General features: G+C 43.2%; 1 protein-coding gene across 2 annotated transcripts in view; it reads right to left on the minus strand.

The window, feature by feature from the left end:
* Window positions 1-24,368, minus strand: part of LOC128759485 (protein unc-13 homolog C) — a 160,616-nt gene that overhangs the window by 49,844 nt on the left and 86,404 nt on the right. For both annotated transcript variants that reach the window (XM_053866480.1, XM_053866479.1), the window contains exons 15-18: window positions 23,733-23,822; window positions 20,864-20,992; window positions 13,326-13,459; window positions 9,187-9,272 (exon numbers count right to left, since the gene is read on the minus strand). In XM_053866480.1, coding sequence (XP_053722455.1) covers window positions 9,187-9,272; window positions 13,326-13,459; window positions 20,864-20,992; window positions 23,733-23,822 — 439 coding nt within the window. The remainder of the gene's footprint in view (window positions 1-9,186; window positions 9,273-13,325; window positions 13,460-20,863; window positions 20,993-23,732; window positions 23,823-24,368) is intronic.

Below are 24,368 nucleotides of genomic sequence, written 5' to 3' on the forward strand. Positions count from 1 at the left end.
CCGGACGTCTCCCTATGTCTCCATTCTTCATTCAACTTCATTCAAATGCCTATGCGTCAACACGCTACGCTGAAGGCTGCCTTTGGCACTTTCCCAGCGTCAATATATTACTCAGTGGGAGTGAGAATGGGTTGTCTAGATCAGTCTTTTTCAGGCCACAACATCCTAGGTTCATTGAAAAAATCCTGAGGAACACCACCAAAGGAACCTCGGTCAAACCCGATAGAAAATCCCTTTTAATTTGTGAAAAAGCTACTGTCACTCGAAAAATGTATTTGTTTCAAATGTGTCCAGAAAGGGGCGGGCAATATGGCAAAATATATCATGATTTATTTTTTTACTTTAAATAAGTGCTTGGGTCTTATCACTTCTCTTTTGCATGATTTTACTGTAGTTTTGAGTTTCCAGACAAATCCTTTCTTCTTCGCCGGAGCTTGCTTCATAAAAACAATTATTCTTTCTCACTACACATTTTGTAGCACAATTATTTTGCTGTGCTTTTAGTTTTCTGGCAACTTTTAAACCACAAAGCAGATAGACAGTCTGTCAGTATCAACAAAGTTTTGAAGTGAGACACGTCACGTTAGCCATTAGCTCTGTTAGCTCCGCGTTGCAGACAGTCTTTGGCGTCACGGCTCCGACAAGGATCACTCCCACCATTGATCTGTCGAGAAAGTGTGTGGTCAAGTTAGAGGCCCATCAGCTTTAAAAACAGCTGGAAGTTGCGCATGTGAGTGTGTGGGAAGAGGATCGCCGTGCACCACAGCAGCACTGCTTTGACTGACGGATCAGCACATCAACACACTGGAGCTCTACAGTAGAGTGTATCTCACAGCACACTAGTTTGCCACGGTACCCCGGTTGAAAAATGCTGGTCCTGATCAAGGAGAATTTAACCCGTATTGTAAATGAGTTATTGGTGTCTGGAGCCCATTGAGGGTGCCACGTCAGTCTCACCCCCTGAACACAGAGCTGAACCAAAAGGCAACAGTGGATAGACCTACCTTCCTAACATCATGCTGTGGCAGGTCGTGACTGAAAGAACATGGAACTGAAAAGGGCTTCCCGGCAGTGCTTGGACCCAGTGAGGCTTCCCGCAGGGTCAACTTTTGAGTGAATTGTCATGACAGTAGCTCGTCTTTTGGACAACACGTTACCTGCTCTCACGCATCGATGAGCAGACGACCCTGTCACCGGTTGACTGACTGACCGTCCTTGGACCAACTTTGATTTCTAACTGCCCGGAAACACGAACTGCCAGTGCATGAAAAGAGACGTTGGCCAATAAGTGCCTCTAAAATACTTCTCGAATGATTGAATGTGATTTTAGAAGCTGGTACGCAGAGCAACAAACACAAGCCAACTGGTCATTGCCACTCATCTGCTTATACGCTGACACCAAGACAACCTGAAGCTGCACTCTTTTTCTCACGTCACCAGTCTTTGTTCTTTCTCCTTTCCTCTTTTTGCTTCCACGTTCACCTCCCTCCTTTGCTGTTTTTCCCGCACACACATTTAGAGATTCACAGAGAAATGCTAAAATTAGCAGCATCCATTTCTGGACCAGAACTGGCATCGAAGGCCTCGGAGCAGGAAGCAGAGGATGCATCAAAGACTTCATTACTTCAAGTAACGCTGATGCACACACACACACACACACACACATTCCTTTCCAATCCTCTTCCTTCTTTGTTACCGTCATTTGCAAACACACACAAACAAGAAGACGAAAAATGGTACATCCCGGCCCGATGGCTTGAGGGTGTCTCCTGCTATTGCGAGAGACTTCTTACGTAAACGGGTCACTGTCGGTTACACTCATCTGCCACAGTACATCCGCGACGTAACACCTACATCTGGCATTAATTCAGGGGAATGTACACACACTTGTGCGCTGCATTCACAGATTAGAACACGAGCCATTCATGGTGTTCCACTTGCCTGTTTGGAGACATTCATTTACAGCCAGCGGTGCATCTTTAATGAAGTCCCTCATGTTTAAATCGCAGAGGAGCCTTTGAGTTTTCTACAGTAAACATGCAGTTCATTTGTCATATGATTATACAGTACACACTTAACGCACTTGTTTGTTGAACTGATGAGGAGTCAAGAATCGAGGCAAGACTTTTTTTCTTCAAAAGAAAACACTCCACTCCAATAGAAGAGGCTGCGAATTCGCCCAACTCAAATGCCATCCTGTCCTCACATGTGAACAGGGATGAAAGGTAGCAAAGCACTGAGAGAACACAGACCTCCCCCAAGCATATTGAGATATTTTTAACCTATATTATTGCCCTATATAGTAATCTTTTCAGCACATTTAATAGCATGAATAGCAAACTTCATCTTAGCTTAATGGGCTAGCACGTGGTAGCACTTGCTCCACAACTCACTCTGATACTCGCATGGGAGGCAAAGATAGTTGTCAGAGCTCATGCTGCAGTTCTGTCCTGAATTTATGACTGAAATCCATTCATCAGTTTTGCTGATGGCTAGGCAGACAGATGCCCAAAGCCTAGGTAAATATAGTAGGACGTTGTATCATGAGCACTTCGGCATAGAAGCATTTTAGTTTCCGAGAATCTGTGGAGGAGAACAGACATGCTTTTTTCTTAGATCTCTAGTAGATGCATAAGTGAAGCATCTACTAGCATCAAGGTTCTCAATGGGGTTGTGGTGGCCATACAAATGTGAAAATGAAGCCTCATGCTACACTTCTTTTCCCGAAGGATCCTGGCATCGGCATATTGGAAAACGTTTGCGCCATAAGGGAGGAAAATAATGCATTAATGGAATAACTGAGAGTCAGCTGACCTCGTTCTGACCAACGGTTAAATAAGAAGAGGAGACTTTTTAAAAACATGTTCAGTTTGAGACGGTACAACAGTTCATCAACACAATTGTCAAGGAAACTTCTTCAACTTCTCCACATTACAGCTGTAAAAAGTGAAGTGATAGTTAACAGGATATAACTTTAAAACAATAACGCCTCTCTATAATTCTCTGCTTCCATTGAAGAGAAATCATTTCCAAAGACGAGGCCATTAAGAACACCCACGTCACAGCACAGAAGAGTCGGCCTTCGCGCTTGTCAGACGATAACAAAGTCCACATCTTTAACAGCCATTTTGCTAGCGTGACTAAGAAAGTAGCAGCTATTTAGAAGTTCTCACAAGCCAGACAGACAAAACTAAAAGTCTGTGTCCTTATCAGGCACCAAGAAGAAAAGGAAAAAGTGAGACGACCTTGAGCATCTCCTCATGTCAGTGTTAACCACCAAGAAAAATGTAACCAAAATGTCGGGGAACGGATATTTCCGTGACGTTTTTGATGCTGATACAGGCACTGTCCATTTCACTTCTCACTCTGGGGCATCACAAATTTAGTCACACCCACAGCAGAGCAAGAGGTCAATAACTAGACTTCGGTCAAGTATTTTTTCCAGACTACTAAAGGACAGAAAAAAATGGAGACTGCCATCTGTCTGACGCGCTTCACCGCAATAAAACTGACGCTGGTTTGACTTCCATTTGGCTGGAGGGACAAACTTGACATTTCACAGTCTTACATTGTTTAAACACAGGCCTGGCTCCCTTAACAACCTCTTTGGCACCGAATAAAGAAGGGTAGAAAACATCTTAAGCACCACTTGAAGTACCTTAATGCTAATTAAGCTGCAATAAAACGTGTTGTCCTTCTGTTGCTTTTCTCTTCACAAGTTTTAACTGAATTTTCTCATTAAAAAAACGTAACCCTTGATGTCTACTGTAAGAGTATGATCCAGGCTTTCTGTTCTGATAAAAGATCATAACTTAAATCTGCTTCACCCATTCAACTGTTGACGCCAGCGTGTGGCTCAAACATATAACATCATTTTCCACCTCTCGAATTAGCCATTATCCCCCTTTGTCAGATGACCTTGCAACTGTCCAAGTCGTGTCTCTGTTCTTAAGAACATGGGAATAATAAAACCTCAATCGAGTTAGTTGGTAAAGCATTATTGAGCCGCCTTGTCTGAGCTCACTAGGTGGCACTCTGCTCTTAGTGGAGCTTCAAGTGAAGCTCCAGGTCACTGAATCATAAGCTTCTTCAGCCCACTTCTATCAAGAATACAACCTCAATCTCACTTTTCTGTCACATGTTTACACCACAATGTGAGTTCAACATTATTGCACTCTGTGAGAATAAGTAAAATACCAACTCTGTTATTCTTGCGAATCAGTGTGTACCCATGGAGGGGGACTGCCACAATGGCTTCTGCTCTAATCGATGTGCTTCATGAAACAGTGTCCTCATTTCCAGAGCTCAGTAGGTGGCACCCTCATCTTAAAAATCTTGTGAGGTTTTATAGCAGAGTGCCATCTAGTGTGATCTGAAAATTAGGTTTCATGAAGCCTTTCATGAAGGTTTCATGAGCGGTTCAGACAGAGTCTATGAAAGGGATGTGGAGAAGTTTGAAGACAAAGTCAGGGAGGTTTGGACACAAGGAGAGAAGAGATAGTGTTGGAAATGAAGAAGAGGAAGACAACCAGGTTCAGGATGATTGCGTGACTAGAGGAGGAGGAAGAGAAGGGAAGGTGAAGGCCAATCTACCATTGCAACCTCTGATGACAAGTAACTGAGGAAGCAATGCCATTAAAGGACCACTAGGGGTCACTATCAAGTGGCCATATGATAAAACAGAGCAGTCCCTGTTTGACCAGATTTCAAACCTGCTAAAGATTGAATTTAGTTGACCTCAAGTATTAAATCTAACGTGTCAAAGCTGGGATTTTGGGCCAGATCTAAAAACACTAACAATAGAGAAACCCAGTAAAGACTATCATGTGGCGTAACGGAGACTGCCATTCTTTCGATTCACATGGTCAGTGAACGGTGCCACATGGAGATGCTGAATTAGAGATATTACAACTCGTTTTAGTACCATTCATGTGGGAGAGGTCCACAAAGAGCAGGTAGACAGGTGTAATACTTGGATCACACACCATCTACAGTCAGACAGCGAGCCTTCACAGTCCTCACAGCCCAACAAAAAAACAGAAGAGATGATACACAAAGTGATCGTTGGGGAACATGACAGTCAAGTCCTCCTCCCGGCACGTGCGCCGGCGAGAAGAGTCGAGGCAAAAGAGGGCAAACCAGGGGAACAGGAAGCCGAGGAGGAAGTCTCTCCGAGTGCATCCATGACTCCCATTTCTTTTTTTAACCAAGACGCCCCTGGGCAACACGCACACATGCTCAGACACTATTTCCAGAGCAGCTGTGACAGCGCTCAGTAACACCTTTCTTACCTGCTCTGTCAGATTTGATGCACACATCCAAACACTATTCTACTCTGCCTTGCACTGTCCAGTCTCACGACACGTGAGAGGCACAGAGATGTAAATAAGAGCAGCAAAATCTCGTCTCCGCCGCTTCATCCCCAACATTCCTCGGTCCAAAATATCTCTCACTCTGTCACATCAGGGCTATAAATACAAAACATCTACTGACATCAAACTGGTTTCAGTGGTATCAAGTGAGTTATTATGACTTAACGTTGAATGTAAATCTGCCATAATCCAGACCGGTGACAGTTTAATGCCTCTAGAGAAATGCAAATCCACCTATTTCTCATTAAAATCGGACACATTTGCATGCAGGCCACGTGAGCAATCTGTGGACTTCTCAACACTGTCCCCACAGTTTCATCCAGAAGTGCCCTTCCATGCAGAGAATTTATGCTCCTCTGTATACACATGTGCTATTCACCTTCATTTCCACCGTCTTTTCCAACCACCTGGTTTCCATAGCAACCGGTGACAGCTCAGAGAGGAATGGCGGCAGGTATACGTGCGGAAGAGATGAGGATAAATAACTAGTTATCGTTGCTCTACATTTCCTCTCGCACACAGTCTGGAGGAAGCTTCTGACCTCAGTTGGAGGCCACTCTCCTCTGTCATGATTAGGGGACACGTTTCTCCGTTGTCACGTCGGCGCACAAACAAATGCGGTGTTAGACCAAAACATAAAAACAGATCAGACAGAAACAGAAAAAAGGGTGAATTTGTCGTTCCAAAAACAACAGCTGCTCTGGGCTGGCTTACAAATGTTAACTGGAGGGCTTTAAGCGAGAAAGCAAACAGTTGAATGTTCGACTGATTCGCGTCTCTGTGAAGAGGCATCAGAACCTCGCTCAGCGCTTGAGCTGCTTCTGAGTCAAGAGAATCCCAACACTGTCGAAGAGAGCGACGGCGAGGAGATGGAGACGATTCAAGTGACTAAATGACACAAATCAGGTGAATGACGGCGAAGCAAGAGGGCGTCAGTGACACTCATGTCGAGCACTTTAACGTTCTGCAAGAGTCATCAACCATTCCAGTTCATCCCTTCATCACCATAACAATAAAGAAGGTGGTGGCAGAATAGGGACAGGAGGAACAGGAAATAAAAAGACAAAAACATGTTTAAAGAGTTTAAATAAAGATATGAACATCATGCCATTTTCAATATTTTCTTTATCCCCTTCAGAAGTGAATTATTTCACAGAGAAAAAAAATATTAACATCAGACCTCCCAAAGTCAGTAACGCAGGACTCATTTCATTTTTATTTTGTTCTGCAATTTGTGCCACAAGGTCACAAGAATGGGACATTTGTGACAAATCTGAATCTTTATGGTTTCCACTGTGATTTTTGCTATTTTTTTCAGAATTTATGACCACTTTATGAACCAAACCTTTTTTTAATTCTATTTTTATTCCAGGCAGATGGTCTCTCTTCTGCACTCAACAGAAGGTGAGACTTGGACCCAAGAAACTTGATGAATCTCACAGATCTGAGTGAGTCCCAGGAACTTCCAAGCGGCCATGAATCAATCATATTTTGAGAAGGTTCAACGTCCTCTATAGCAGAACACAAAGCTAGTACCTGTACCTAAAACGAACCACAGACAGACCATGATCCCAAAATACTCTGAAATGTGCAGAAGCGAGTACTCCCATTTCATGAACCTTAAATGACTTTGCCAAGTTTGTAGTAACCCTCAACAAAATCAACCTCCACCCACCACTGCTGGTGGTGGGTCTAAAGTATGTGGAAAGTAAACAGTGTACCTCCAGTGGAAATATATTAAAGCAACAAAGGGCTGGGTCCATCAGAACCTTCGGGTGTCAGTGATGAACCCTAGCTACAGCTACAATCATCTTCTTTTCCATTTCAATTTTTCCTTGACGAATTTAACCTCCGGCTCTGACTGGCCTCGCCTAACTTGTCGCTGGAAATGCCACCTGAAACGTGGCGTTTTAAACACGTTGACGCTTCGACTTTGTGGTCCAAAAACATGCAGTGTGGTTGAGCGATCTATGGAGTGAACATACCTTCAGAAGGTTGGAAAAATTAAGCGAAATTATTGAGAGGCGCAACAGCAACTGTTTCTGATTTGCTGGAATCCATTCACAGTTTGGCATCGAGTTCTGCCAGTGCTCAAACCCTCACAGTCACGAAATGCATAAAATTAAAACAAAACGGCTGTTGAATAACCTTCCCACCAGATGGGGGTGGGCGTCAGCGTGAAGAGGAGGGGGGCGGGGATTAGACTCCAACCCGGTTAAAAACTGGGAACATCTGTCTTCATGGCAACGCAGCAGATCGGAGATTTGTTGCTGGATCATATGACACCCGCTCCTATCTTTCGACAGGGAGATAGGAGAGCCGGCGAGATCGGCGAGTCACCGTGACACTTTAACTGAGTGTCTAATCAGAACAAACGACGGCTTCAAAAGGAATGACGAATAGTGGATGGAAAAAAAGGATGGATTACTTGTCACATCTATAAAGTGGGACAGAAGCGACTCTGAAATTCCTGTTTCAAACCTCAATCGCTTTTTAGGGCGGCATTTCATCACACCTCAGTGACAACAGCAAAGTTAGTATCTTCCCATTTAGTGATCTATTTGGCAGGATTGAGCCATGAGACGCTTTAAGTCTTCCAACGTTCATTCCCAGCCTCCGCATTTCAGAAGTCGAATACTGTCGTAACACTGAGGCCTCACAAGATAGCAATGCACTACTAGAAACAACTTTCAGTAACTGGTGTCTTGCGGGGTTCTTTTCCGAGCTCAACGTCTAAAAATGATACCTTAAGTCCCCCTTACGTGGTATTTTTTGTGTTTGTAAGTTGTCCTTTTTAAGGCTCTTTGTTGTTTGGTAAGGCAATTTCTTCAATAAAAGGGCTTGAATACCCACAAATAAAAGTAAGCATCACTTTACCTGACCAATCACCTGACCAAACATTTATTTTTAAGCTGAAATCACACAGAGTCATAGACATGTAAAAATCCCTGAGCAGAGGATTAAAAAAATAAATCTACAGGCACTGAAAACAATTGAGGTTTCCTTTAAAAATAAAGAAAAAAAAATCAATAATAATAATAATAATAGTATTAGTTGTTTAGGTTTTCTTGAGTTGCAATAACTGGTCCAAATATATATTTTGGTTGATATTCAGTGATATATAATGATGCATTCAATGACTTATTATAATTCTCGTTATTATGAATCAGACGGGGAGTCACCATGACTGAAACCATTTGAGGGGCTTCAAATAGCAATTGACACGTGCAGAATGAAACGAGTGCCATCTCAGAGCAGACCGAGCCACAATCTCCGTGTCTCTTCTACGTGACGTGCTGCCCACGGCGTCAGGAAGGCGGGACCTGGGCTTCAATTGAAAACCTCATGCATCAACACGCAACGCTAAAGGCTGCCTTCTGCGTCAGTATAGGACACAAAAGTCCACTGTTTTGTTGCTTCTACTCAGCTCCATAAAATAACATTGGCAACCAAAGCTACATATTATACATCAAAACATCTGTTGACTGAGCACATTTAGCAAACTATCAAGCACATTTCCATGTTAGCATCAAGCTGGCACTTTCAAACTTTCAACAATAGGTACTCAATAGTTCCACAAAAATAGTGCGCAAGACTTGTCCAGGCTAGCAAGGTAAGGTATGATCGCCTGAACAGATGGGACTGGCCTAACTACTCCAGCGACATCACCTGAATTAACATCAGATAAAACACCTTTGTGAAACACAAGAAACATGACTGTATATATATATGTGTGGCGGTGCAATGCAGACACACGCAAGACACATTTATCTTCAGCATCAGGGCAAACTTGAAGAAGCAGAGCGTCACTGACCTTCCATGGCGTACTTCATATCCAGGGCGAAGAGGTTCCACGTGATCTCGGCGCTGATCTGGCCCACATTGAGCTCTTGCGGAAACCTGGTGGGATTGAAACAGATTCCAATCACTTCAGTGGGCGCGCACGCTTGACTGGGTGGCCTGATGACTTGGCCTGAATCTCGAACAAACGACTTGGCAGATGCGTGGGGGTGAATCTTATAATCGAATAATCTGCTGTCGTTCCCAAATCTGGCAGAGATGAGGAGCCAGATGAGGAATTCATAAGTTGCACGGGAAATGACACAGCAAACCGAGAGGGGAGAGGAAAGCTATTTTGCAAGTAATCTGCTATTGTGAACAGTTATGGATTTTCAGTCAGCGCCTCAATGTGCCATGTCGATGGTTTAATTATCCGAATCTCAGCAGACAGTGTTGGGAGGACACTTACAAATGGCGGGCTTGAACAGGGGAATTCATCAGGAATTGTCCTTCAGTCACAGACCACCCGGGAGCTCATTTCTAGATCAACGTTAGCGCACCTGACTCCTCTGAAGGTCACACGGCAGCAGCCTTTCTTTCCATTGTATCATTTCATTTCAAACCCATTTATAGCCCCATGATACCTTCGTATGTTGGTGAATGGTCAGTACTTTTGGTTTGAGTTCACTGCATGTTTTTTGACCATGCAATTTAATTTGTTTGTTGAATTAATTCATTTTATTCTCTCACTTAAAACATTATTATTATTATTGTTATTACTATTATTATTATTATTAGTAGTTGTACTATTAGTAGCAGTAATTCTAGCAGTACTAGTACTATATTTCTTATTGTAGTTGTAGTATATTATCACAATAATAATAATATTCTAGGCTTCTATTCTCTGTAGATGCAGTCGTAGTTTAGACAGTTTGTACTACCACAACTACTAAAGAACAAACATCACCATCATCATTTATATCATTGAAGTCCCACCTTCACCTCCTCATATATTATGAACCCCACTGGTTATTAGTTCACTACTGTGTCTCCTCGCCACTGTCCAAACCATCCGTCCTCCCTAACTTGGTCTCCTATCATCTTCACATGACCCTGTGATCTAGTCTTTTCTCCCAATGACAAACCTCAGTGTCTTCATCTGTGAATCCTAAAAGTGTGACTCCAGAGACTCTATGGCCAGGACCACTACTGTGCTACAAAGCTTCCCCTTTCACTCTTGCCCCTACTGCAGCGTCACAGTCACTGCCACCTGTACTACCCTGCCTGCACTCTCTTCTTCACTTACCGTCATCTGAGTCCATTCAACCCAGATAGGGACAGCAATGAACACAGGTCCCTGAACACACCACACAGAACTACAGAGAAGGTGAAAGTCAACACCATTAGAAAATAAAAGTAAAACACTGAAGTAGTTAAAACCAACTCAAAAACCTGACCAGTGATGTAGGAGGCACTCACTTCATTTCAGCATGAGCCGTGTCAGGAATAAATGATAATGTGCTGCTTTTATTTATTCTATAATTTTTAATCAGTACATTTATTTTGGGCCTTGGCAAAAAGACGGAATTGCAGTTCATGATTTTCCATATTTTTGCATGTCTATGAGCTGCGGGAGTGGGCAGGCAGGTCTTGGCAGAAAACTCCCGGGTTAAAATTTGGCTCCCAGTTCGGACTTGGCAGAACCGCTAACGCAGATATATATTTTATCTCGATCGCTTCTGAACCAGCCCCTACGTGGCAACCTCCTCCAGAAGGCGATTGCAACGCTCCCAGCGCCACAGATGATCTTTGTTCTGTTTTATCAAAGGAAAGCAATCAGGAAGAGATTTTCCTCGTAATAACCGATGAAAGAGACCGAGAGCATTTCTCTGTTCGCCAGCGGAGTCAGCGCCGACCTCGGTAATTGTTCCGTCAGAGCCCACACGGCGAACAGTCGGCAAAGAAGCGGAAGATCAAATCCTTCATGGCAAAACTGAGCGCACCATCTGTAGCTACCGCATGCTCACATGGATGACTCTTAATCTACCTCCGCGGTGAAATAAATGTCGTTGTGAGAGCGAAAGTCAGCACAATGAAGATCCTGGCATTCATCTCCCAGGCTGCATCTTCCTTCCTACACAACTGCTGCGCTGAAGTCTCAGTGTAGATTCAGTCTTTCCATTATTTGGATTCCAAATCATCCAGCAGAGGGAAACATCGTGTTGTTGTCCTCTCATTATCCAAAGGCAACAAGTCTGGCTGGAGAGAGCAGCGAGTTGCTGTCAGCCCCAAACTTGACCAGAGGAATGTGAAGGCATGAATATTGCAAATCTATCATTAGGCGTGCAGGAGAAGCGAAAAAAAAAAGGCTCAGGGCATAAACAGAGTCATAATAAGCCTCATAAATCAGCAAGAGAGCGAGAAAAGGAAATGGAAAATAATAAATAAAAGGGAATGAGACGATGTGTGGAAGTGGGGCAGATAAAAAGGGAGTCTTGGTTTGTTTGCTGTCACAAAGCAGAAAACACGTGTCATCGATCCACGACAACATGTCAGCTCGTGTCAAGCTGAGGACCGTCTTGTGCCGCCGTTCATGATGAATCATCGGCGCTTTTTCCTTACCTCCCTGATGAAGGAGTGGCAGAGTTATGTAACACGGGTTTGTTTGCCAGCAGAAAAACTCAATGAACAACTTTGTGCGAACATGGTTCAAAAGGTGTCACCTATTGACTTACTACATACTGGTTGTCAAGTGAACTGTTTCTTCCCAGGGTGGCACTCATGATGGGCTGAGGAGGCATGATGAAGCAGTGCCTTCAAGAGGCCACTAGGTGGCACATTGCTCTAGAATCATTTCAGTGTAACTTACAGTATTTTTCAATGGAGAGCGCCACCTTCTGTGCTCGGAAAATGAAGACACTGATTGACGAAGCCTCAAGAAGACATTACTACCAACAACGTCTGGGGAAAAAAATGTCCATTTGACCGACTCAACTTCACTTTCATGGCGATATAGAAAGACATTAGGAATATATACATTTGCATCTATGGCTGACGCTGAAGGGAGCCTCCCAAGTCGCATTTTGACATACAGGCATATTTCAATGGAGTTAAAGCATTTTCCGTCCTCATCTGGTGGTGTCGTGACACGAGGGAGGAGAGTGACCCAAGTGACACATTATTGCATGAAGAATGAAAGGAATGGAATCCCATGGCTGACCGAACCCTGACTTCCGTCTTTCTTTTGCCTGATGCGCTGCCCACGACGTCATGGAAGGTGGAACTTCACTTGAAAACCTAATGCGTGCAACACTGAAGGCAGCCTTCAGCGTTAGTATAGTGTTCACAGCCGCACGTTATACAATTTAGTACCCAAAATGGCATGTGATTCCGCAATGCATTGTGGGGAGGTGCCTTTGTTTACACCTGAGATGCGGAAGAAACGCATAAAAAAATGAATAGCAGAGCAGCCCAGCTTTGATGATCGCATGATCGTGTCTGAAACCACGATTTTGCTTCCACCAGTTTCCATGCGGCCCTCAAGTTTCCTCCCACATTCTGACAATATACCCACGTTCATTGGAGGGTGGTTTGATGGCAACTCAACCCTTTCTTACCACACAGAGTCACCTCATTTCCCAGCCAAATGACAGGGGCGATACAGAGGTCAACACAAAATTGTCTGTAGGTGTGACTCTGTGTGCGTATGTCTAGATGTGACGGGCGATTGACCAGAGTCACTTGGATGAACTCATCTGTAGGGAGTGAAGGAAAAACGAATGGAAGTTCAGCGACACGATAAACACTGTCCATTATTTGAAAGTATTTCAACTTAACTGTATTAAAACACTGTCAAAGCAGAAGGTAGCCGAGCGGGCAAAGCATGAAAGGTTTCTGATGAGCTCATAATGAAAAATAATGATGTTTATGTCCCTTGAAATTCAACTGTGACTCCATATTAATTAGAAACAAATACAAAATGTTGACGAGGACCTGTAATGAAGTCTTCGGGGGCTTTAAGAATTTAATGTAGCGTCCTGGGGAATTAAAAAAGCACAGCCTGAGCAAGACGGATACCTGCTTCCAGCAAATGTTGGCATCGCCGCCAGAAAAAAAAAGCAGAGAGCCAGCGAACGGATTCCGTGCTTGTGAGGTACAATAAAAAGTACTCACTGATTAATGACTGGGGTGAACGCCGTTCGGTCCTCATCAATTACAGACACCATGAGGGTGATGAGCTTTGGCCAGAAGTCCAGGTTCTTTATTGATGGGCCCTGCTCCTCGCGGGGAATGTCCTGCTTCCGGCTCTGCAGGAGGAATTGAAGAAAACATGAGTAAGCAGAAAACATTTGTGACACTGATGTATGCACACGGAGCAGAAAAACACAGAGCTTGTTTATCAACTTTTACGTAGTCTCACGAAGCAAAATGAGCAGTTCCTGTGCCAGAGTCGGGCTGCACCGCCTCCCAGTCCCCAGTCGCCTTTATGACGCAACCACCTCAAAGGAAGTCGGCTCAGATCAGGAATCTTCATCTGTCTGGATCCAGTCTGAGTTTATGTCAGAGGACTGAGCTCCTCATCCCATCTAAAAGGTGTCTGGCCAGTCTGGATCCAGGTTCTTATGATTTAATTCACACCCTATCACCAGCACTCCCATCACTGATTCTACGAGTCCCATAATGCACTGCACCAGTTAAACCCATCCACAAAAGGGCCACAGTGGGGGCGGGTATTTGTTGCAACCAAACCATCACACCACCTTCTCTGAGAAGGGCATAGGTTGCACTTGGAGTCTCTCCCAGATGACTGAGCTGTGGACAAATCCAGACGAAATGTTTACACCTGGACTTCATGACCTCAGGTAACAATAAAATACCCCACGACAAATGGAAATGTTTATCTTTTGGCTCAGCGCTTTCTTCCCCTCAGGAGTTGTCATGACTGAAGATGTTGAACTCAGTCTCCTCCTTTCCAACATTTGTGAAGAAAACTCCTCCATCTGGGAAGGACATCCTCCACTCCCCAACATCCTCTGCTAAAACGACATGTAACATTATCATGGGAGAGACACATCTCTCACATGCAAGGGCAGTGTCGGATGTGATCAGTGAACTTAGTGTGAAAAGTCCTCCAGGCGCTGCTAAAATTTATGGAACTGAAGTACATCTCAAGTGAGCAAAGTATCGCGTTAAAATGAGAAATGTTCAAATCGTTTTTGCTGCAATTTGGGATGAATAATTTAACAACGTTGGGCTCGTCGACTTGGGTGCAGCCGGGTGAGGAGATATAGGAGCGTCCTGGGAAAAGTCACGCTCGGTTCAACGTCTGGAATCTGATCGAGCGCTGCAATAATCAACTTGTGTCCAGTAATTGTTGATTCCCTCAAATATCTGGTGATGTAATTGTGTTGCAGCTGGAACAGCAACTTGATTAAATCTGAAAAGGAACAGCAAAATGCAGATCTGATTTGCCGAGGGTTGATGGTGTCCGCCAAGGGTTGCGTGTTTTAATCTGTCGGATTTGGGGCGGCCAAATTAAGTCTTCTTGTCTGACTTCTTCCATCTCATGAATTTTTCATTTGCACACTTTTATTACGAAGCAAGGAATCTGTACGCCGCGCTGAAATTTAAAGCCCTAATAAAGACGACACTAATGTACACCCGCAGATTTTGGGCTGGCTGGTTTGCCACGAGGCATTTCCGTTCGCTCCATACAGCAGATGGCAGGCAAGACATGATGGGAAAACGCCGCGCTGCAGGGTTTATCGAGGACAAGCTGTGGCTACATTGACTGTCACCAAACACTGAGTTGGCTGTTTTGGTCCCTCACACACTGAATATCACGCTGCTGTTTTGTTCACATGAGAACATCACAGGCATTTTATAACACAAATAAAATGTAAATACGGCTTCAGCACCTCAGGGGAGGCAGAAATAAGCGGAAAGTTATTTAAATGCTGAACAAAACAAAGCGTGCGTCAGGGATAATTACCTGATGTCACATAAACCAACCGGTAATACACACGTTGTTAAATGTTGAGAACGAACAACTCATTCAACGACCACTTTCTCCAACTTCACTAATGTAACGGCTGAAGAAAAGACTTCCCTGTCGTCTGCTCTTCCACTCAGACCCCTCTTTTATCCATGATTTTACAAAAATATTCCAGAAAAAAAGGCAGTTTGCACAGCGGAAATGGCGGCCCACAGCGTGTGGGTTTATTTTGATTTTATGGCCGAATAATTGGCGTTTAGAATTGGCTTATGTCCCAGTTTCCACAATATATTGCACTTACTATGTCTGTTAATGTTTGATTTTTCTACTTTTTCGACATAAATAATCAACTTTAGGCAATGAAGTTGAACTATTATACATATTTAGTGAAGCAAACTTTCACCTTTGGGCATGTGTTCTTTAGTCTTTCTGGAGCTAATGTTGCTCTGTGCAGGAGAGAGTCTCACGTCTCTCAACACCACTAACTAGCGCTTGTTTTTTTCTTTAATAAATCATTTTAAATGTCACAAATGAGTGACAAGATTTTGTCAGGAGAAGCCAGATGAACTTGTGGAGTCATGCAGGTGAATCTGCTCCGTGTTTGCACGGTACTGCTGCAGAGGTTTTGGGTTGGGCTGGAAGATATGGCTCAATTCCCCCCGCCTCAACCAGCACATCATGTTTGCGCTTGCCCTTCAATGTACAAGCAGCCAAGGTCATTTCCTGTTTGTGGTTGATTGACAGCTAAAGCCAGCCAGCGGCTGACATCTGACTTCATCCTTTTGTACCTTGTTTTCACGTAAAGAAAAAAATGGTTTCCACTAAACCAATTGTCATATAGTACTGTATTAAAATCAAGATGTCTGGTACTGTACAATGACCCCACTGTACGACCAGTCAAGGATAAAGGAAAGGATGAATATGGAGATATGGAATTCTTCAGGCCTTCTTTGGGGAATACCGTAATGACAGTTATATGAGCGCATCAGTTCTCTACTTCCAGATGTCGTTTGAATTTCCCAGAAAGAAGTAAAAGCACTCAGACAGTGCATACACCTGCCACAGTTCAACCCGGATTGAACCTTCTTAACACCTGAAGCAGCTTTAAACTGATGTCAAAACAAATCCTCAAACATTATTTTGTGTTGCTTATGTTATGGTTCTGCGTTCAATGACTGACAGACCCTGGTCTGAGCTCACACAGATCGTGATCTGAATAGTATGTGACATTCAAGGACAACAACAAACATGATGTCACAAGTGTGTTGAAGAGTTTCGTACTCCACAGTGCAAGTTATATGAGATAGTAACTAGCTTAACAACTCAGCTTCAAAATGCAATGGAATGTGTAACATGACGGCCTGGATCCTATGATTAATTTTGGCATGTCAGCAATAACTGTTGACAACAAATCCAAGAAACAGCAAGTGCATTGTTGAGCCTCAGGGAGGACTAGCCATGCTAGTCTCAAACTAGCCAGAGCAGTGGTCAATTTAGCCAAACAAGGAATGATGCGTGCATGGCATCCATTTATTTTTTTCTGATCCAGGCAGAGCTTTTAGCTGGCAGGACATCCAGGTGCCCTGGGGATGTCTTGTGCTCATATTTTAGCATATATGTCAGTGTGAGGCGGCGGACATGTTTGTGACAGGGAGCGTGTGAGTGAGATAGAGGACACCCTGTTTATCCTCCACTGATTTCCGCAATAATTCAGCTGAATATGACTTTAAAAACATTTGCCGACTAAAACCTTCCTGGCAGTCTCTTTGCCAACATCATGTTCTTTTGCTAGTTACGATTCTGCAGCCGGGGACACCAGAGCCTTATCCATAGAGTCATCCATCACACACCAAAAAATCTGTCATGTCCTGAAAGTGTCATCAAAACCAACAATCTTTTGCTTGCAAAAAAGACAGTTTTGTGATCATCTATTCCGCCTGTGCATGAAAATAACTGAAGTTATGACCAGATTCAGATGGAATTTTCAGGGGCAGATTAAATTCCAGTGGCATTCTGGATCCTGTTTTTCTGTCAGAGCTGCTGTCTAGTTTCCTTAATTGAATTTATAATTTACAGCAGGCATTTAATATCCAGCCAGATTATGCTAATCTGGTGCACAATGTCATCTGGGTTCTTCATCCACATCCATTAATGCAGACGTAAACGGCGCGTTTCCCCTCTGGCTTCCTCTATGAGGTAGTGGACTCGGCAGGAGGTGAATCAGAAAGTCTCGCACACAAAATAGGGTGCGTTCTGAAGGACGAGGAAGGTTGTGTCATCACAATTAAGTCCAATGCAGCAAGCATCCAGTTACCACGTCGAGGAGACTCCCTCCGCTCATTTGTATTCACCCCAGCGTCCGCACCGCTGTAGTGTTAAAAGTGATTAAGTAGCCGGCTGCTGTTTTTCAACAACACACCCCTGGGCTTCGCGCTCACTTGTACTCGGAGGGGAATATTGTGCTGAATTAGTGCGGCGTAGTGGCGCCACCTTTATTGTTGTGCTGACAGAGAAACTCATACAAGCGCATCCTTCCCCTGGAGGTTTTACTACTTTCAGTCCCTGTGTGCAAGAAATCAGCACACAACATGCTTGTTGTTCATTCACAAAGAGCTGGAAGAAATGAGGGAGCCAAGTAGAAGAAAGGAACTTCTAATATGTATCTGCAGCATGCAGAAGAAGAGCTCACGTCCATGACAAGGCCACTGGAGAACGTCGATTAAGACACAAATAGAACCATGGAATCTACAGCGCACGTTCTCGGCCATCTTTCTTTTCGGTTTGCCTGACAGGTGAAGTGAGCCTGCAGCAAACCAGGCCAACTCACTTTTGTCATTTTTCAGTTAGACATTTCTATGTATATATACATTACTTTTATTTATTGCGTTTTTAATATCTTCAAACATTATTCTGTCATTACTCGTAGTTACAGTTCTGTATAATAATAATAATAATAATAATAATAATAATAATAATAATAATAATACAAATGTTGGAATTAAACATTATATTTTATTGATACTATGTTTCTTCCATAATTTTTGTTATTTTATGAGCATTATAATTTGCATTTTTACCCTGAACACAAATTTGTCAGTAGTTCAACATACAACATATGAATAACAAATAAATACTTCAGTACTCTAGACAAATAAATATTTTAGCTTGACTGACAACTGGCTTAGACGCGCTGTAGATAGACAAGTTTATGAAGAGCAGAGCTTCTTCCAAATTAAGTAGCTCTGCTTTCATTTCTTTGCGCCCTCTGCCGTCCTCATTCTCTTCTGCCGAATGTTTTCACGGGTCTTCAGCACCGGGCTCCGTATACAGCGCTCACATTCTCAATGGGTAAATGAAAATCTGAACGGAGACAGCCAGCTTTGGCCTCAGCGTGGCTCTAATGACCACTGTCCACTCGCTGGCAGCTGAGGTCCGCATTTGATTCAAAGGTGACGGTGGAATAATTCAAAGTGTGGCCGGGGGTCGGAGGTGAAGACTTCGTGGAGGACGCCGTGATGGAGAGGTTGTCCGGAGAGAAACTATGGCGGACGACGATGTAATTAACTGAAGTGTCTATCTCTCTGCTTAGGTAATTGCTTACATCCCTCCAGGCTGTTTAAACAAAGGGCGATTATTATTCCGGTTCTCAGTGTGCTGCAGCTTATTCCAGCCAAATACAGCCATTATCTTGGGTGACAGACCAACTGCTCTCCTCTTAGTACAGTGAGTCCAATGGAGATGCACCGAAAGGATGCTCCACTGATGCAAACAAAAACAATCCTGAGGACCAGAGTTAGCTCTCCTAATAATAAAACCATGGTATTCCAATGTGTATTTGTGTATGTGTATCACGAACCATTTCGCTATTATTGCTGACTTTCTCTTTCATTTCATTTCATTTATGCCCTGTTTTTAATCCTAATAATGAAAGGAATAAACATCAAAACACGTTCCTTAAAGTATTTTAAAAATACTGACAAACATTGAAATTTGAATACAGGTGAAAATAGCAAAACATACATAAATAATAGTCAGTAAATTATATCCATGAAAAAAAAATAATATATACAAAAAAAATAAAATAACACTTTACAAAAAATAACCTGAAGAGGACTACTACAACTACTACTCCTACTAGCTCAAAAACATGCCTGAATCTGCTGTCACTTCAACTAAAGGTAGTACAATTGTATTGTACCCTACTTTACTTCCAGTCTGAGTATTACACATTTTTTTCTTCCACTTGCTGTTATGAGTGACCTGATGTTTCTGCTTCAAAGATAGTGGTGGGTTTATGAAGCTTCATGAAACAGTATCCCCATTTTCAGAGCCCATTCGATGGAGCTCTCTGCTTTAAAATCTTTAGATTTGAACAACCACTTCAATTCACCCTCATCATTTTTAAACCGCGGGCGCCACCTACTGAGCTCTGAAAATGAGGACACTGTGTCGTGAAGCCTCATCAGCCCACTGCTAAGTACCAGATCTAAAGTAATACTTCAGCCAGTATTATAGCTTCTAAACCACACCAACTAAGACAACTGCTGCCTTGCTACTACAACTATGAAAGCCGCGACTACAGTACCAATTTTCTTCAACAAAAAAAGAGCAAAAAAATATATATTTTCAATTCGTAAGATAAAAAGTAAGAGTGCTTTAAAGCAAATGCTAGAGATGTCCTGCTTTCTGCACTGTTAACTGTACTCCTAATACTACAGTCAATAGTATTACTTCTGCCACAACATGTTAATTCTACCTCTACAACAGAGGTCAAGGAATGGCGTAAACAAACTCATAAAAACTACCACACTTATACTTCAATAACTATAACTCCAATATCAACAGTTCATCTAAATGCTGCTATTGCTTCTTAATATTAATTGCCACAAGCACCACAAATCTGACTTCAGCTGCTGATCCATCAGTATTCTTCAGACTGTGGGTGTACTGCAGCCCAGTTTGGCACCGTGTACTGTTGCTCAGTTGTTTACTCAGGCGAGGTGGTGAACTTGCACGTGGAAATCCTCATTTAGCAGCAACAAATAGGAGGATGGAGTGATGCCGTCTGGAATGCATAATAAGCCAGGTCTGCATCGACTCATCACGAGAGCAAACCTCTTGAGATGATATACCAGAGCATGACTGAGAAGAATAACTCGACGGCACAGCGCCGGCTCATGTGTTATTTAGACGCCAGCGTTTGATAAATGCATTTTTATTTATATTATAATGCAGCTGGGAGCTGAACTGCAATCACAACCGCACTCACTTTGAAGGACCGTGTCAAAACGATAGGGCTTTTTTCAAATGTTGTTTATCATGGATGGTATTCAATATTTAATGAGAATGAAAAATGACCTTTCCTACGAGTGTCACTGTGGCTGATGGAATTTAACGCTGATAAAAAAACAGGGAAATGACAACCCACCTCTGCCCCAGCCCCTCCCAGATGATACTACAGGTGTTCATAGTAATGCACACACAAACACACCAGATACAAGCGAGAAAATGTCACGGTTCAGCTACACAGTCCAGGAGCAGGCAGCTTCCAACCTCCAACTCTGACCTTGTTAAATAGCACAACTACTGCTGCGACAGGACAGAACAAATGTATTGACCACAGTAGTATCCATTGCTATCAGGTCTACAAAAACCTTGATGCACTAGCCCTGCTAACAGCTTACGTCTGTAATTGAAAGGTGAAACATTAGCTCACCTGGTCCAGGAGTTGATTGTAGAGCTCATGACAGTTATCAAAGATGTACTTGTACGTGGAGTCGGAACACGCTTTCACACAGTCCTTCACAACCTGGCTGGCCCTCGGGGGACTCTGGAGCTCTTGCACCTAGACACGCACAGAAGAAAAAAAAGAGTTTTCACATCACAACTCAAAACGACGACACTGTGAGATGAAACAGTAGAAATAGTAGCAACACTAATGCATCACATCCTAGTTTCAGCAGACAGAAATAGCCACATAACAGAGCAGCAAACGTTCAAAAGAGGACTTTCACCAACAACCATGAAGGAATCCATGGTCACAGTTTTGAGGCGATGTCGACTGCCATTTTCAAGATCGTGACTCTGGCCGAAGACTTTCAAAAGCAGGCAAATGATTTGTTTTGCGCACAAACAAAGGCCTCCTCTCTAACGGGGCATGGGAGACCTTGAGCTGCTAAAACCCCTGGAACAGATCATCGATCAAGACTCCACCTGGTGTAAGGCCCTGATTAAATGGCTGCCACATGGACTTCCCTCCAATCCTGGTAGCTTGGATTCCCTCTTGTATTCTCGGTTCATTCCCTCCACATGATTCATATCTTGGGTCCCAGAGCTCGAGGAACTGAACTCTCTGTGAGCTTGTTTTAAAAGCCATGTGTGTCTGTGGACCTCCTTTAGCTTCTTACTTCTTCATTCTTGTCTTGACCATTGCCTATTTTTAGTAAAGTTTCTCTTGTTCTTTGTACTTATCCACAAGATGGTGTTACTCCTTGAGTTCCTATTTTATTCAGTATTCTCTGTTTCAGATCATTTCCCACTGTTCCGTTTGAATGTTTCTCTCCTGGTTTGGTGACCGCCTCAGTTCTCCTTTCAGCCTGACTAACTTCTTTGGTTCGAGACTCTTTACTGTTGACCACCAACAGCAGAACCCCGACACTTTGGTTTTCTCTAGGCTTAACGCTCAACCACATATCAATTGCCAAGTATGTGAAATGCAATAGAGGTGAAGAAGAGAGAGCAGGCAAGGTGGAGACAGCCAGCAAGACTGAAAAAGAACCTCTATAGAAAGCATAGAGACTCAGGAGTCAGAGGAGTTAGAAGAGTCAGATGGAGATACTGGAGGTACCATTAAGAGAAAGGACATGTTCAGAAATGAGTCTATCAAAGGGCCATGTAGAGAAGTTTGGAGTCAAGGTTAGGGAGGCCAGATGGTTTGGACACGTGAAGAGGAGAGACAGGGTTGGAGAGGAAGAAACTGAGGACGGGTGAAGCTGGAGGAGACAGCGAATGCCCCAAATGTTGCCGAAAATGAAGACACAAAAGAGAGGAAGAGGTTAAAAAAAAGTTTAATGATGACTAATTCTCCGTTGGTTTCAACTTAGACCTCTATAAAATAAAATAAGTCTCATATTGTTTGAATTATTAATCTGCCTAAACTTTCGTCAAAAAAGAGCAGTCCACTTACATCTGTAAAAACCCTAATTCACAGGTGGTCTGACCAGCATTTGGGTCTGGTCCATTAACAGCAGAGTGAACATCGGCATTTTTTACGTTGAAAAAGTCGGCGCAGGCATGACGGAGTGAAAGGCCTCGTAATGTAAAGTGACAGTTTTCATTCCTCCGCTCACAGCTGCCATCTTAGCTATGCCTCAGTGCGCCGGAGCCTCACCCCCCGCTCCTCATACAGAACAGAGATATGTGTGCTCTTCAGTGGGGGGAGGGGATGGAACAAAACATAACCGGAAGCTTTCTTTTTTTTTTTTCTTCTGGAATATAGAGGCTTACTGTAAGGAGGTCAAGGAGCCTGCAGACAAAAACGTGGCAGAGCAAACCGTGGAGCACTTACTGTGGCATCCAGGCAGGAATTATGGGACTAAATTGATTTCACCTAAATGAAATGTACCCGAAATCAATCCGATTTTATGTTTTGGAATTGAGTATTGGAAGATTTTATGGCCAGGATGAGTATTAGAGGGGGCGGAGGTCTCGGCTAGGTGGAGCGCTTCTGAAAAACGACAAGCCATTTGACAAAAGGTTTATGACGGTGGAGCGTCGCCATCACTCATTAGGATGTGTACGGTGTTTTCGACGTCTCTATAGAGCTTCAAACATAAAGGCTTTCATAACTCATATATGAAGGGTGCAACTTAAAGGATGACATGTAGAGTTATAACAACGTTATTAAGTAGAAAAATCCCTTTTTATAATTTGATTGAAATGAATGAAATGGCAGCAGAGTGATCCCTATAATGCACCTTCCTCACATCAGGTACACTTAAGAATAGGGAACGTATATAAACCAATAATAGGCCAAGTACATACTTCTTTACTAGTAATAATCAGTAATTATGTGTAGTATACAGTGAACTTGCTGTGACACTTCACTGTGAACTCGCTGACCATTCCAGCGTGGAGCTTCACAAGCTGCTAATCATTCATTACCTGGTAATAAGCTGATAATATATAAGAATAAGGGCTTTAAATAGTAATACATGTAACCACAATGTATTTTCATCAAGAAGAACAATTATTAGGGATTTACTGATACCGTCATCAGGTATCGGTCCGATAGTACTCATACTACACGCAACTGACACCACTGTACAGCAGCGCGTATAATTTTGTAAAATGTGTTTGCTGGCTGTTCATAAGAAAAACATACTGAGGAATGTTCAAACAACAATAAGTACAAACTCAAAATACTAGTAGTATCGGGATCCATGGGTATTCAAATGCATACTACTCATGATGGGGGAAAACTGGTATTGTTGCATGCTTGATCATTACAACAACTAAACTGCTTTAAGTGCTGTTTCTATGAGCTGCCAGAAGACGAGCAGTATGGCGCGCGTTATTGACGGTACCTTCATCCTGAAGAAGGTGATGCTAGTCAGCAGGTCCACTGTCGACTTGAGGTCTTGGAGCCGCTCTTGGTTCCCAGCGGGGAAATTATCCTGGAGAGAAAGAGAGGCAGGCACATGAGGATCCTTCACACGTCACGTCGCCGCCGCATCACATCACTTAGCTCCCAACATTGAAATTGATTACAGATCAAGGCTCAGCAATCATAACAGAACAAGTGTCTGTCTAATGGTTGTGTGGACGCGGGAGGTCTCCCGCTGATGAAAACCTCTATTTCAGGGCCATGAAGCCATCAGGCCGAGCAGATAGAGCCCTGACAGCTCAGCAAAGAGCCGTCAATACATTACACCACACACAAACGTTGGCCTCCGCTCCCTCCTCAATAAAGAGCCTACAAACATTTTGAGTAAAATTAAGCAAAGCAGCCCCTGGCGCCTCACAGCAGAGGTCTGACTGATATTTAGGGAATCTGCATAATCTGTGGGAAGTGAGAAACAAGCTGTTAGCCGTGAAGATCAATTAGGAAAGAAGGGGAAATGGAAATCTTCCCACTCAAGGTTTAAGATCACAGCCAAGGTCTCGATAAGTAGCCGCTTTTCAACTTGATGTGTTCCTTCAAGACTAGTTGTAAATTTGGC

Source organism: Synchiropus splendidus, chromosome 5 (assembly GCF_027744825.2).
Source record: "Synchiropus splendidus isolate RoL2022-P1 chromosome 5, RoL_Sspl_1.0, whole genome shotgun sequence".
NCBI classification, from domain to species: Eukaryota; Metazoa; Chordata; class Actinopteri; order Syngnathiformes; family Callionymidae; genus Synchiropus; species Synchiropus splendidus.